Source organism: Chelonia mydas, chromosome 14, assembly GCF_015237465.2.
Source record: "Chelonia mydas isolate rCheMyd1 chromosome 14, rCheMyd1.pri.v2, whole genome shotgun sequence".
Taxonomy (NCBI): domain Eukaryota; kingdom Metazoa; phylum Chordata; order Testudines; family Cheloniidae; genus Chelonia; species Chelonia mydas.
Genome location: NC_051254.2, coordinates 37,293,735 through 37,309,646, shown reverse-complemented (window position 1 = coordinate 37,309,646; position 15,912 = coordinate 37,293,735). Strand labels below are relative to the sequence as shown.

The 15,912-nt window shown below is 46.6% G+C and overlaps 2 protein-coding genes across 2 annotated transcripts in view; one reads left to right on the top strand and one right to left on the bottom strand.

Moving 5' to 3' along the window:
* The window catches only part of LOC102936186 (butyrophilin-like protein 2), a 1,677,894-nt gene that overhangs the window by 425,504 nt on the left and 1,236,478 nt on the right, over window positions 1-15,912 (top strand). The window contains 5 exon segments of the mRNA XM_043528084.1: window positions 8,411-8,431; window positions 8,848-8,868; window positions 10,568-10,588; window positions 11,019-11,039; window positions 11,758-11,790. Coding sequence (XP_043384019.1) covers window positions 8,411-8,431; window positions 8,848-8,868; window positions 10,568-10,588; window positions 11,019-11,039; window positions 11,758-11,790 — 117 coding nt within the window.
* LOC114020220 (butyrophilin subfamily 1 member A1) overlaps window positions 1-15,912 on the bottom strand; it is a 1,361,724-nt gene that overhangs the window by 333,579 nt on the left and 1,012,233 nt on the right.

Genomic DNA, 15,912 nt, shown 5'->3' with positions numbered 1-15,912 from the left:
AGTGCCTTAACAACATGCTTCACTCAAAGTCAATGTAACTACTCACAGTGTATAAACTTCACCCCATAGCAAGATCAGCACCTTCATTATTCAATTTTTGCCCTGATTGTGTTGCTCCTGGGTTATTTTATTTGCTCCTGGGATAGTGCCCAGGTCTGTTTCTTCACACAAGTATTTTTAAAAGATTGTCAAAGATGCCCAGGGAATTCAGTGGACACTTATAGAAGAGTTTAATAATAACAATAAGAAATAAGAAAATCAAATAACTTAGTGGGTTTCAGATGTAAAAAAAAAAAAAAAAAGATCAGAGCCGTAATTAGAGACAAATGTGCACAAAAACAAAAGAAAAACCAGAATATAATGATGTCGTGTGACTTTTTTTAATTGGGCCTGTTAGCTAATCCATATATGTTAGGTGTAGTATACACTGTATTATTAGGCATTATATGCACGGTAGTCCCGTAATATTCATATGAGAGAGAGAGAGAGAGGGAGAGAGTTGGGAAGTTAACTTGAATGTTTTATGTTCTCCCCACAATTCTGTTCTATAATATTGAATATCCCACTTTACAATTCTGAAGTTAGTGTTCACAATAGAAAATAGGAAGCCTATCAAAGCCATGAATGGTTTGTCCTAGCACTGGTTGGGATGTACCTCTACACCCACCTGGTTTGGAATGTGGTATCCAAAAAAAGGGTTAAGGAAGGTACCGAACAATAAGTTAAGGACCTGATGGGTTGGGTCTCAGGTGATGTATAAAGTGCTTTTTCACTTGTAAACAGCCACGGCATAAGTGGGTTTGGGGGGGCATGCTGTGAGATAAGAATTGCTTCCCAGGAGGAGGGTATGGATGTCTCCTTTCCGTAGTGCACAGTTTTGTCTTTACGCAATAATGTTCACGAAGTTTGGTTATTTGGTCTCTTGAGCATGTGAAGTATTGAACCATAATAGTCCCCAAATTGGCTCCAGCAGTAGGGCCATGTCTCAGGAACACCTTGGTGAAAGAACACCAAATATGGCCCAACAACCCTACTCTTATTCCTGCTGAGGCCCAGGAAATTTCATGGCAATGTCAGTAAGCGTGTCAATTTGAGAACACTTAGAAAAACGGGATGTTGAATAGTAAGTTTATCTCAACTCTACACTGAGCATGTCCATTCTCAGCTCTCTGCCTCAGTTTCTCTGATGTGTGACTATGACATGGGCTGAATACACCTGTCTTCAGCTTCTCACCCCATGTCAGCACTGTGTGCCTCTGTCATGCACTGCACCTACCAACTCTTACCTTCCCACTCTCTGTCCCATGATCTGTGCCTGGGTCATGAGCCAAGCTTGCCTGTTATCCGCTCCATGCCCCATCTCAGTGCTGTGTGCTGTGCCATACACACAGGCTGAGTATTCTTGTAACAGAGCCCCAGTCCCCCTGCCCATGAGTGCTGCTCTCTCTTAACCATTCAGGCTGAAATGTTCCATGCCAGGTGTCTGTCCCTGCTGAAGTTTTTGGAAAGTTTGTCTGAAATGGAACCTCTTGGCTGTGTCCTTCATATCAAATTAACATTTTCCTCTGACCTGCTTTTTGTTATTGTTGCTGTCCTGGTGCATTTCCAGCAAAGTTCACAGTGATTGGACCTCGTGACCCTGTCGCTGCCATCCTGGGTCAGGAAACTGTGTTACCCTGTCACCTGTCCCCCCGGATGAGCGCTGCAAACATGGAGGTGAGATGGTTCCACTCTGAGTTTTTAACTGTTGTGCACCTGTACCGTGATGGGAAGGATCAGTATGAAGAGCAGGTGCCAGAGTATCGGGGAAGGACAGAGCTTTTGAAAGCCAGACTCACAGATGGAAATGTTCCCTTGAGGCTTCTCAATATCAGACGCTCTGATGAAGGACAATACCACTGCTTTGTTCAAGATGATACTTTTTATGAAGAAGCCGTATTGGAACTGCGGGTAGCAGGTCAGTGCCTTGTCTCAGTTTTAGCTTTGTGTGGTCTTTCCTATTACAACAACTGTGACTCCCTGCTTGTGAAATAGTTTACAACAACACAGCGTATCTAAATTTCAGCAAACAGCCACTTTCATACTTGGAAAAATATGCTGAAAACTTTCCCAACATGTTATTAAACACATTTTCAGGATGGCCAAGGCACTTTCTTGCTCAATCTTGATTGACTCCCAAAACAGTTAAGAGGGAAAGGACTTCTTGACAACTATGGCCTTCCAGTTGCTCAGCAGTCATTTCTAGGATGTGTGGCTAAGGTGGGACTGACAGACATTTATGGCCTTCTGATGGGTTGGTTGTTGCTTCGGGGTGTAGTTAAAATAAAATGCAGCGTTCTTATTTGCTGAGATTGTATAATGGTGATGGTGGTAGCGGGTGTGATGGGTTCTCCACGGGTACCACCGGGAACTGGGGTACAGCTGAGCCCTCTGTCTCACCAATCTGGGTTCCCTCTTGCACTGTGACATTATGGCAAGCTGTAAAGCCCTCCACACTTGCACTCACACCAACATCCAGAGGCGGGACCACACCCAGCTGTGTTCATGAATGCATCTGGCCAGGCACTCATGAACCAACAATAGTGAGACTTCAGCCAAAACACACCCCAGCTCCCCAACCTAGGACCCGCCCTGGTCAAAAGCCTGACCAGTAAAGATTATTACAATTACCCAGTTTTTCTCTCCCTCAGTGTTTTAATCATTAATATATATATATGTAGAAGAGATTTATTAACTACAGAAAGATAGATTTTGAGTGATTATAAGTGAAAGCAAATAGACCAAAGTTGATTATTAAGCAAATAAACAAAAACCCAGTCTAAGCCTAATATACCACACAGGATTTGAATCAAACAGTGTCTCACCCTGTTAGATAGTACAAGCAGTTTGTAGATGTTTCATACATAGGCAGGGTTTCCATCTTTCCCACCTGGGACCAGCACTTCCTCAGTTCAAAGTCTGTACTCTTCCAGAGGTATATCCAGGAGTTGAGTTATGTGGAAAGTGAGGCCCATTGGTGATGTCACTTCAACCTTTTACAGTTTCTTTCAGATGGCAGGAACCCCTTTGTTCCAAGCCAGGTTCCCAGCCCAGTTTGTGGAAAAATATAGGAACCAAAAAGGAATTCAGTATCATGTTATCTAGTCATATGCACCTGCATTCTTGATGAGTCATGGCAGCCATTATTCATAGGCTGTCTGAAGTGTCAAGGACAAGACTTTTCCATGGCTCATTATTTGCGTGGATGGGCCATGAGCCCTGCCTAGCTTCTTCACTGTTGTACCTGAAAGGCTAGTTTTGGGTGTTACCCAGAACAATAACATTTGAAATACAGATGCATAGTCAATATTCATAACTCCAGATACAAAAATGATACATGCATTGAAATAGGATAATCTTATTCAGTAAATCATAACTTTTCCATTGACACCTTATTTGACACATCTTGTACAAGATGCTACACAATTATATCATAATCATAGAATCCTAGAATATCAGGGATGGAAGGGACGTCAGGAGGTGATCTAGTCCAACCCCCTGCTCAAAGCAGAACCAATATGATGTACATGGATTGCAGAGTGTCCTAGTGAGAAGGGGAAATTATATATTTACCACTCTTAGTGAAGACTGAGCTGCTTTGACAATGTAACCATGAAGCCAATTTAATTTTAAAATATCTATCTATCTATCTAATGCACTAATTATCAGAGTTTCAAAAGTTCAGATCCTATTCAGGTATCTACGTGGTCGTATCTCCAAAGGTGCTCAGCACTCAGTTGCTCCTTTCTTGAGCCAACAATATCTCCCATTGACTCAGTGAAATTATTTTATATATTCGTTCATATTTTTGTGTGTCCATGAGCACTGGGATTTCAGACATTCCAGTATTCATTTATCCCTTCTACTGACTACCCGCTTGAATTAGTGCATTCTCAAGTGAGTAAGGGATCCCCAGACTGCCCCTCATCCCTTCTGCTTTATAAATTAATGTATGGAATTAACACTCTTATATATTTTCCCCTTAGCTCTGGGCTCTGCTCCTCTCCTCTCTGTTGAAGGTCACCAGGATGGAGGGATTCGGGTGGTTTGTCGATCAGCTGGTTGGTACCCAGAGCCTGAGGTGCTATGGAGAGATCTCAATGGACGACATTTACCATCACTCTCTGAAACAAAATCCCAAGGAGATAACAGCCTGTTTGAAACAGAAACTGCGATCATTGTAACAGAACATTCAAACCAAAACTTGTCCTGTTGCATCAGGAACACCGTTCTCAATCAAGAAAAGGAATCGGCAGTTTATATAGCAGGTCAGTTACCATCCAAATCCCACATTGAATTCACCACCACTAGAAACCAAACAAAATATAGGAAGAAAAGAATTGAAACATCTGTGATGAATATTTCATAATCCACGTAGAAACACAGAAGATAGGAGGGCCGGTGTTTTTCCAGGGTCACAGTTTAGGCAACTTGAGCCCCTTAATTGTGAGTATTCAGACTATACCGGTTTTGAGAGGAAACTTTCATTCAATCCACTGATTCAGTAGGTTCCTGTAACCTTAAATTCACCTTCATGATTTTTTTGAATGTGATAAATTTTGTACTTTGGCTTGATTGTGATCTGTAAAGGCCTGTAAACCCACAGATGAGATATCCTCATCATTTTGGGGGATTGCAGACTGGATGCGGATACCAATTTTGTATCCACGCAGGGCTCTAGTGATCTGTTCACTTCACCAACTTCATTACTTGTGTGAAACGTCACCTACGTCATGTGATGTTGTTTTTACTGATGTTCAATGGGACTTGTGCTCCTTAATTCACTTTGGTCTGGATCCACAAAAGGACTCATTTTACCCCTTCTCTACACACAAAAGATGCACTGATTAACTAGTTAATCGATGGTACCCACTTGTGTGAACACTTCTTGTATAAGTTTCAGAGTACCCTAAATAGATTTATTCAGTCAATTCCTTATCAACTTCAGCTAAATGGAGATAGAGCACTATGAAAGTGATTTATGATTTCAGGTTTTGTGCATCAATTTATTTAAATTGGTTCAACCCTGATATGTTGTCAACTCTTGAACCAGTTGAAGAATGACCCCATAAGAGGGTTGCCCCAGGTTCACTAAATCAGAACACAAACCATGTGTGGAAAAGACACTAGGGACATTTGAAAATTCCATCCTGTTTAGATGACTGAATCACTGGGAACACAAGAAGAGCAAATTGAAATTAGTTAATTTGCTGCACAAGTGTTTGGACAAATTGTGATTATGCTTTTTCCCAAAATTAGGGGGTAACGGTGGATTTTTCAAAAATATGCTAATTAATCTGGCAGTTTCTGAATATTGCTTGCTGCTAAAAGTCAAATTCTTTTCTGGTATAACCCTATTGGAATCAATGGGGTTTTATGAGCAGAGAATTTGCCCCTGATCTCTTTGGCTCTCTGAATAGCAATGAATCAAATCTGGTCTGTGTTTTCAAGGATAAATCGGTGATAAAGCTGTGTTGTTTGGAGCCATATTTAAAATCAATTTCTGGTCTTTTGTGCAGTGTAGACATGTCCATTCTTTCACTGTTAGCTCACACAAATCCTGCTGGGCACTATTTCTGTATTTGTATGGGGAAAAAAATCTGTTTTAGTCACCACTTCCAAACTAAGGTAAGCCCTGGGTGTTTTGTTTTTCAGATCCCTTTTTCCCAAGGGTGAATCCCTGGATGGTGGGTCTGAGTGTGATCCTGGTGGTTTTGCTTTGTTGCATTGGCCTCACTGTTTATCTCTTTAAAATGAAAGGTAAATATCAGAGGGAGAAATATACTAGAAATAAAGTTTTTTTTGTCTAATAAATAAATACGGGAAATTTAGGAATTTAACATGAAAAGAATGTGTGATCTGCTGATCTGGTCCTAAATAAAGAAGAATGCCTGTGAATTTATTGATGGGGGGACAGAGGTGCAAGGGAGAGAATAGAAGGGAGGAGAGTCTCAGACAATAGAACTGAATCAGAGAATCGGATCATAGCAGATACATCTCTGTTCCGCTTGGTCCTTCATCTCCCTCTCTTCCCAGTTCTCCGGTCCCACTTGAGAGAAGATTCTGCAAAGTCTAGCCTCTCATATTTGTACTTAATCTCTTTTTTTTTCTAATAAAGTGTAATTCATGTCGACATTACAGTGATAGGCCGTATAGACATGCCCCTGTCATAAATCAATAAACACACACATTTGTTCCTCAGTTAGAAAAAAAAATCATACCCACAGTCACATAATTCAGACACAGCTGTGCATGCCCCGCTGAACTTCATCCATAAAGAATGCCAGCCCAATTTCCAAATAAATTGGACTTTTCCCTCCATGCTTCTAATGAATTTTGTACAAATAGGATGTAGTCTTTTAACTCTGTTTCAAGAAGCAAGGCATTGAGAATAATTTATATTTATTTCTGTACTTTTCAGGGAAACTTACTGAAGAAGTTGGTAAGTTTCAATTTCCCTTTTTCCACAAATACAATTTTTGACCAAGTTACACAACTGCATGTAGATTTGTTGTTTTCTATGATTTATTTTTACTTCTCTGTGTTTGTCGGGTTGAGGAGGGTGTAATAGGATGGACCATTTTAGGGCCTGTTTGGATGTTTCCAGAGACCATTCCCCTTAAAAGTCCTTCCAAATAGAGGGTTGGGTCGACATAGCTACATGTCTGAGGGGTGTAAGTTTTCATCGCAGATGAGCCCTCAGTCTCCGAGTCTTTCAAAAGAACCTATAGAGGTCTGGCCTGTTCAGGAAGGTGTGCTGAAGTGGGAATTTTCTGCAATATTTTTATGAAACCTGTGTCTACCTCAGTTTCTGCGATATGCGGCACTGTTACCCAGTGAGAGGGAAAGGACTGTTTGCTCTCTGGGCAGGCTTGGCGACATAAGTATGGGTGTTGCTAAGCTGTCTGGGCCTTAGTCCCCATATCAATAGAGACAGAGGTGAAAGTGGGCCGACGCGGACCAGTGCGGTGCTCTGGTAAGAGCTGGCCACTGGCTGGGCCTGCACACAGCCTACTTTTTGTTCCCCCCATCAGCTGATGTGGGGGGCAAAAGGGGCAGCTGCCCTGGGGCCGATTGGCTCTGTTGCAAGAATCAGCTCCCCTGAGTTCCAGCAGCCTTCCTCCTGGTTGCTGCCCCCTCCTGTGACAACCTCTCCCTTTGAAGATCATTTCTTCCAAGTGGAGCAGGCCCTGTAGGAATGAGGTCACTTGAGCCCAGAGGAGTTTTCGTCTCTTCCTCACCAGGAAGGGGAGGTGCCCCAGGACAGGGTGTGTTAATCTAGTTTTATAAAATTGGGGGTAAGTCTAAACTAGATAAACTTCACACCAAAATGTTATTGGGGCTGTGGTTTTGGGGAAGCAATAGAAAAAAGGAAGTTGAATAAAAATAATCACCCAGCCTCAACTTTGTATTGATGATAAAGAGAAATAACATATAAGGGAAGGAAAGCCCATAACATTTTTTATATGTATTTCTGTTTATGTTTTAGTGAAATGAGATCTAGAAACTGATAAGTGTCATTTTCTTCCCTCAGAAGAAAATTTTTGTACACAATTGGATCCCCCTGTAGGAGGGTAATAGAGTCATCGGTGGGTTAGGTGGCCTAGTGGTAAACACACTTAGTGCCCCCTCCCTGTGGGCAGGTCTTTCAGTTCTGGCCCTCTTTTAATGAGAGGGACAGGAAGGTGGGTTTGTTTAGTCTGGAGAAGAGAAGACTGCGGGGGGACATGATAACAGTTTTCAAGCATATGAAAAATTGTTACAAGGAGGAGGGAGGTAAATTGTTCTCATTAACCTCTGAGGATAGGACAAGAAGCAAGGGGCTTAAAATGCAGTGAGGGAGGTTTAGGCTGGACATTAGGAAAAAGTTCCTAACAGGCAGAATACATAATAAATGGAATAAAGGAGGATGTAGAATCGCCTTCACTGGAGTTTTTTAAGAGCAGGTTAGAGAAACACCTGTCAGGGGTGGTCTAGATAATATTTAGTCCTGCCACGAGTGCGAGGGATTAAACTTCTATTATTCTAACAGAATCACAGAGTTTATGACCCGAAGGGACGACCAGCTCATTTAGTCTGACAGGATAGCTCAGTGGTTTGAGTATTGGCCTGCTAAACCCAGGGTTGTGAATTCAATCCTTGAGGGGGTCATCTGGGGCAAAAATTGGGGATTAGTCCTGCTTCAAGCAGGGGGTTGGACTAGATGACCTCCTGAGGTCCCTTCCAACCCTAACCTTCTATGATTCTTAAGAGGAAGCTGAATAGAAATACTTTCTAAAACTTAATTATCATATTGATGATCATGAGAAATAAAACAAAAGAAAAGGGAAACTCCTAATATACAATATGTGTATTTCTGTTTAATTTTTAGGCAAACGAGATGCAGAAATTGGTAAGTGTCATTACCCGTCTTCTGACATGTGGGAGTTTGTTTAATTGTTCTGGAATTGTTCACTTTTCAATTTAACTTTTACACTTCTGTTGCAATATTTAGCCTGATTTTGTTTGTTTGCATGTTTGCTTTTTTTATAATTGTTTCTTTTTGGTTGGGGGATTACAGTAACTTGATAAAATGTGAGCAAGCACTAAATTGGGTAGATTTCACACCAAAGTCTAATTTGAAAAACTGATAAGGAATAGAGTCACAGCGTTTAAGACCAGAAGGGAGCTGATCCTCTTGTCTGATGCCCTGAAAAGGAGGTTGATTTCTCTCAGCCTTCACTGTCTTATTGATGACAAAGAGAAATAAAACATAAGAAAAGGGAAACTCCTAACAAAAATATCTATTTATTTCTCTCTAATTTTTAGACAAACGAGATAAAGAAATAAGTAAGTGTCATTATCCTTCCTATGACAAGAAACTTTTTGTACCTGTTTATATTCTAATGTTGGAGTTTGTGTAGCAGCGGTGGAGGTGTTTGATTTTAAATTTAACTTAACATTGCTGCAGTAGGAAGCCTTTTTAGTTTGCTTACTTTGTTATTATTATCAGTTTTGGGAAGGTGTGTGTGTGTGTATGGGGGGTCAACTTTAATATAGATTTATAAAACGTGGGGAAAGACTAGACAGGATGAATTTCACACCAAAAGTTAATTTGAAAAATTGATAAGCAATACAGTCATAGAGTCATAGTGTTTAAGACCAGAAGGGATGACTGGATCCTCTAGTCTAGAGGTCTGCAGACTGTGGGGCAGGCCCCTAGGGGCACGTGGAGGAATGTTCAAGCAGGCGCAGGGCCGGATTAACTCTTCTGTGGGCCTGGAACTATTAGAGTTTGTGGAGCCCCCAGGCTCCGTGGTAGGGCCAAAAATGAGGGATTCAGAGTGCAGGAGGGGGCTGTGGATTGGGGCAGGGGGTGGGTGTGGAAGCGGGTGAGGGCTCTGATTGGGGTTGTGGACTCTAGGGTGTGCCTGGGGATGAGGGCTTTCAGATGCAGGAGGGGGCTCCAGGCTGGTGCCAAGGGGACTGGAGTGCGGGAGAGGGCTCAGGGTAGGAGGTTGGGAGTGTGGGGTCTGGGAGGGAGTTAGGGTGCAGGAGGGGGCTCAGGGCTGGGGCAGGAGGTTGTGGTGCAGGGCACTTACCTGGGACAGCTCCCCTTTGGTGGTGCAGGCCCCGGGGATGGGGGGCAGGTGGCTCCATGCTCTGTTCTGTGCTCGCCTGCAGGCACCACCCCACACAGCTCCCATTGGCTGTGATTCCTGGCCAATGGGAGCTGCGGGGGCGGCGTCTGCAAGTGAAGGATACTTGTGGGACTGAGCTTCTAGGCACTTGCAGTTCTAGCCCAGCGGAGTGGGGAATGATATGCCAGCGTGTAGAGCCGCCTCCCCGCCAACGCCAGGCTGGGCCGGAATGCAGGGGCTTTAGAGGCTGCAGCCCACGGCCCTGGGCTAAGGGGGCCCTGCAAAAAGATCTGCACTTTTGGCGGTCTAGAGATCTTTTTGTGGGGCCCCCCTTTGCCTGGGGCCCTGGCCTGCAGCCCCTAAATCCCCCCTCTTAATCCGGCCCTGAGCAGGTGCAAAGCAGGATCCCTGATAGCCCCCATGGGGAGAAGGGAGGGAGACCCACCCAGCCCCGCTCTGTTCCCAGCCCAGATCCTATCCCATCTGCAGCTGCGCTCTGCCCCCTGCCCCCCACTAAGCTTCGGCTCCTGGCACTGTTCCAGTCCACCCCTTCCTCCGCCCCCAGGTCAGTTCCTACCAAATTCCCTCTCCTCCCCCAGGCCAGCTCTGCCTCTAACCCCAGCTCCTCCCCCATCCCCAGTTCTGCCCCCAGCTCCACCTTCAGCCCAAGCACCTCTGCTGAGTCAACTGTGCAGTAATGGAAGCTGGGGGGGCGCAGACAGATTCCATTACTGCAAGCGGGGAGTGATCGGAAAACTTTGGGCACCACTGATCTTGTCTGATTTCCTGAAGAAGAGATTGAATAGAAATAATCCGTTTTAACTGTCACAGTGATGATAAAGAGAAATAAACCATAAAAAAAGGAAAACACCTAACAAACATTATGTGTCTGTCTGTTTAATTTTTAGGCAAACGAGATAGAGAAATTGGTAAGTGTCATTATCCACACTCTGAAAAGGACTTTTTTTTTGTAATTGGATCTTCATGGGGCAGTTTGTTTAAATGTTGTGGAGTTCACTGTAAAATTTAACTTCTACAATTCTGTTGTAATATGAAACCTTTTTTTGTTTACTTGCTTTTTATTATTATTCTTTTGTGGAAGGGTTAGTGTAATTGTATAAAATGTGGGGAACCACTAAAGTGGCGAGATTTCATACCAAAAGCTAATTTGAAAAACTGATATGCAATAGAGTCACAGTGTTTAAGACCAGAAGGGACCACTGGATCCTCTTGTCTGATGTCCTGAAGAAGATGTTGATTTCTCTCAGCCTTTACTGTCATATTGATGATAAAGAGAAATAAAACATAAGAAAAGGGAAATGCCTAAAAAAATTCGATTTATTTCTCTTTCCTTTTCAGAGAAACGAGATAACGAGATAAGTAAGTGTCATTGTCCTTCCTCTGAAATGAAACTTTTTGTACCATTTTGGAGTCTCATGTGGCTGTTTATTTAATTGTGGTGGGGTTGTTTGCTTTTAAATTTAAATTTTAAAATTGTTGCAATAGGAAACCTTTTTAGTTATTTGTTTGCTTTTTTATCATCATCATCATCATCATCATCATTCTTTTGGGGTTTGTTTGTTAATGTAACTTTATAAATGTGGGGAAAGACTAAACTAGATGAATTTCACACCAAAAGCTAATTTGAAAAATTGATAAGCAATACAGTAGTAAAGTAGGTAATGGCCAAAAAACTATGGCCCAGGAGGAATTGTGTGAAGGCCCTGGTGGACTATCAGCACCTGAGATGATTATCTTCCCTCCACACTGCAGAGTAGGTATGTAACCTACCTGAAGTAAAGTGATACCTGGGCTCTAGCTTCTACGCAAAGTCTTGCCAGCTAACCTGGGTGCAAAGCACCACCAAACTTGAGTCAGAGTTTTTGTGATTGCGCATTAAACAGGTTGGAGCAGGTAAGATTCTGGACTAACTCTGCAGTGAAGATCCACCCTGGGAGAGAGACACTCATGCAGTCCAGTGGAGGTTCTGATGAACTTATAACTTTCTTTTTCCCTCAGTGTATTAGTTTGTACAATATTGGATTATGCAATACGTGTTCAGATCTGCTCTCCTCTCTAATTATGTTGCTGGTTTTAGGGTGGAGAAGATCTGTGGCACCTATAGAAGAAGGTAATTAAAGATCAAATTTTATCAATTTCCAAATATCCATTCCCATGAGGCAATGTGCCCCTTTTTCTTTGTATATGGGAGTGGACGTGATAGTTCAGGGCAGATCTCCCCAGCACCCTTCATTTCACGGCGCATCACAAGGTGAGTTGAGGTTTGTGCCTATGTCCTGTCACACCATAATGAATCTATAGCATATTGCACCTACGCTTCCTGCCCCTCCACCGCTGGCATGTGCACGGCACCCTGCAGAGATCTGTGACAGCCGCTGCCACCCCTTATACAGAAACTGTGGGACATGCACCTCCACAGCCACGTCTCCAGGGGGAGTTTGTTCTGTCTCCCTGTGCTGATGTCCGATCTCCAGTGTCCCTTTGTTTCTTCCTTTATCTTTTCCCCCGTGAAGAAAGCCAGGAGCTCTGCAGTGAACCCTCACTGACTGGGTGAGCAGGGACTGTGTCTGTGTGAGACCCTTGCTCCTGTCTCAAGCAGAGGAACTGAGCCTTGATCACAGACAGGGGCTCCCCTGGCTCCATTATACAGATATGGGAAGCTCCTGTGATCAGCGCTGTGAGCTTGTCTCTTTTCTCCTCTCTCCATCCACCATGACCCCAGCATGGTCCTGTCTCTGGTAAACAGGATGTCAAGTCAGCCTCCCCATTACTAGCATGACCCTCTCCCTCTTTCCACCAGCCACCTATTCTGTACCTCCTCCCTAGTGGCCGATTTGCCACTGGGCCAATGGGGCTTGTGCCCAGGGGCCCCAGAAAAATGAGCGCCTCTGTGCCCCAAACTGCTCTGCCTGCCCAGTGCTACTGCCAGGGAGTGGGGTCAGGGCTCGGGGGGCTTGCCCCACTCCATCCGCCCAGAACTCCAGCCAGGGAATGGCTTTGGGGTGCGGGGTCTTGCCCTGCTCTGCAGCTGGAGCACCAGGTGGGCAGAGCAGAGCATGCCCCTGCACCCCAGCCCCATTTCCCCAGCAGGAGTGTGGGGAGGGGGGTTCTGCAGGCAGAAGGGGTGGGGAGGGGCCCTCACTTGCTGTGGCCCAGGGCCCCACAAAACCTTAATCTGTCCTGGCCCCGCCGACACTCGAAGCTTCCACCATGAACCCCCTTCCCTTGTTTAGCCCCCTCACTCCCTGCCCCAAGCTAATGTACTTGGGTGCTGCGACTGCTGCTGAGCAGTGACATTCTGGGCATGTTCAATCCTGGTACCGTGTGGCCTGTTGCTGTCCGAGCTGTGACATTTCAGAGCAGGCCGGGTGCAGTGGGGAGGCCCCATAGCAAAGTCCAGCACAGGGGCAGCTGGGGCACAGTGAGATTGAAGGTGGGGTGGGGGGAAACTCTGTCAATATTCACTTAGTTGTACCATCTGCTGGGGCTGCCAGAGTCTTCTAGTCCCCTCCCCGGGGAGAGGTGGGGGCAGGAGGGGAAAGATTCTGAGTCTCAGGCCTGGCCCAGCTGCTCCTTTCACCGTCACTGACCCGTCTCTGCCAGGGGAGTGACTCCCCCAGCCCTGTGCTGAGATCTCTGACGGGTAAATCCTGGAGGAAGGAGATTCCCTGAGTCACTCCCCAGCTGGGGCAGATTCTGTCACTGACGCCATCAAACCCTCCCCCAGGGCCGAGCTCTGCCCCTCACGCTCTGATTCTCTCTCCTCAGCGAATGTGACTCTGGATCCAGACACGGCTCATCCCCACCTCGTCCTGTCTGAGGGTGGGAAAAGTGTGAGATGGGGAGACACGCGGCAGGATCTGCCCGACACCCCTGAGAGATTTGACTGTTGGGAATGTGTGCTGGGCTGTGAGGGATTCACCGTGGGGAGACATTGCTGGGAGGTTGAGTTGGTGGGTGGGGGAGGCTGGGCTGTGGGGGTGGCCAGAGAGTCTGTGGGGAGGAAGGGAGAGATCAGCTGTAGCCCTGAGGGCGGGATCTGGGCTGTGGAGTGGTGGGTGGGTCAGTTCCGGGCTCTCACCTCCCCTGTGACCCCCCTGAGCCGGGCCCCCAGCAGGATCCGGGTTTGTCTGGACTGTGACCGGGGGCAGGTGACATTTATCGATGCTGGTGACGAGGCCCCGATCTTCACTTTCCCGCCGGGCTCCGTCCCTGGGGAGAGAATCCGCCCCTGGCTCTGGGTGTGGGATACAGACACCTGGCTCCGACTGTGTCCCTGAGACCCACAGCAGGGGGGGAACCAGAAATCAGCCTCTCTAGCCTCACGGACCCCAGTCTCTATGGTCTTGGAGGACTCCCATCGACCCAGCCCCTGGCCCCTCATCTCTATGACCCCTGGAAGCTCCTCCCCCTCCCTCCCTGCAGCCCCAGTGGTGGGAGGGGGAGGGGGAGGAACCCCTGGGGCTGCAGGAGGGGCAGAGGGGCCCTGAGGGGCAGAGGTGGGGGCTGGGCAGGGACCCAGCATGAATCCATCAGGGGTTGGGGGGCTGGGGAGAAGCAGCAGGGAGCGGTTTGTACAGATGTGTCCTTAGATCCCATTGGGGTCTCCCAGCCTGGGCTCAGCAATTGGGGAAGGGATAAAATCAGGGAAAGAAGAGAGCAGCCAAGGGGGATGATCTGTGACAGGGAGGAGAGACACAGGAAGATAACCAGGGCTGGAAAGTGAGGGCTAGAACAATAATGAATAGAAAAGGACAGTAGGAAAGGAAAGGGAACGTGAGCAGGACGGGGAGATTTATGACGTGTTACTGAAATTGAGACTGTCACTCATTAATTCCCTATATTAATTCCTGGCCATTGGTGCTATTTTAGTGCCCTACAGAAAACTGTTCTCAGTAGCTGGGGATCTCCTGGCCAGGCTCCTGCGGTCATTAAAGCTCCTTCTCTGCTCCTTTTACTTTGCTACTTTGCAGCTATTTACTGTAAATAAACCATTACAAACAATTCTTCTTGTTTGTTCCACTTTAATGTCCCAGCTGCAGGTGCTGGGGGCAGCGTCATGGGATTTGCTTCCCAATTTGGCTGTGTCCCCGCAACCTCCACAGGGAATATTGTGCCTCTAGGAAGAGACTTTGGGTTTTACTGGGATGTGTCACTCTCCAGCCTGTGCTCAGTCTCTGTCCTGTGCACACCCGTGTCAATGAGGAATTGCTCAGCTGTGCTCTGCGGAGAGGTGACTGGTTGCACAGGGGACAAGCCATGAAGGGACTCGGGTGTTGCAATGCTGAGCGTCACAGTGAGTAATGTTTAGGCAGGGAGACAATCACAGGAACAGCAGCACTGTGACTCTCAGAGCTGAGTCAGGGGCCTAAACTCCCGAGACAATCCATGGGCAACACAGGCACCTTTCCATGCTATTCACAAAAGCCACCACAGTAGGCGGGGAGCCATGTAAGCTGGCCAATGGGAGATGCCGACAAGGGGGGAAGGGATGTCCTAAACCACAACCATCTCACAGACAGGTGCCTAAATCTGGGCTGCTGAGGTTTGTCTGTCTCTGCTTGGCAACCCACAGACAGGAACCCACCCCCTGACATCCGGGGCCTCCAGTCACGGCTGCTGCCAGTGCCCGGTAGTGCTGGCAGCGGCTGGGAGCCATGGGCCCTTTGAAATCGCCCCAGGAGGCTGCAGGGCTCCTTGGCGCATGCACTGGGTGGGTGCAGTGGAACAGTAGGGGAAGGAAACGCCCCGCATCAGGAGCCACGCTGGGCAGGGTGGGGGGAAAGAAGAAGCCCATGACCGCAGAAGAAGGTGCAGGGCTGAAGCCCTGACCCCCCTGTATGCGGAGCTGGCCTGAGCCCCTCCCTCTCCCGTGCCCCTTGCAGGGAGCTGGCTCTCACTCTCAGGCTATGGAGAAATTCAGCCCAAATCTACTCACCTTGGTATCTCCATTTCCCCCATCACCACACAGCCATGAAGGGATTCAGCCTAGGAGGCAGGGTCAGCAGTAGCATCATTTGGCAGGTGGGATCTAGGGCACCCAGAGGTGAAGTGACTTTCCCAAGACTAAGCAGGGAGTCAGTGGCAGAGCAGAGAACCAAACCCAGGACACCTGAGCCCCAAGCCTGTTCCTGAACCACTAGGCCACCCTTCCTACCCGAGGAGGGGGAACCTCCTCTGTGGGCACTAGACAGAGCCACCAGGAGGTGGGGAGTAGAGAGAAATGGGTAAA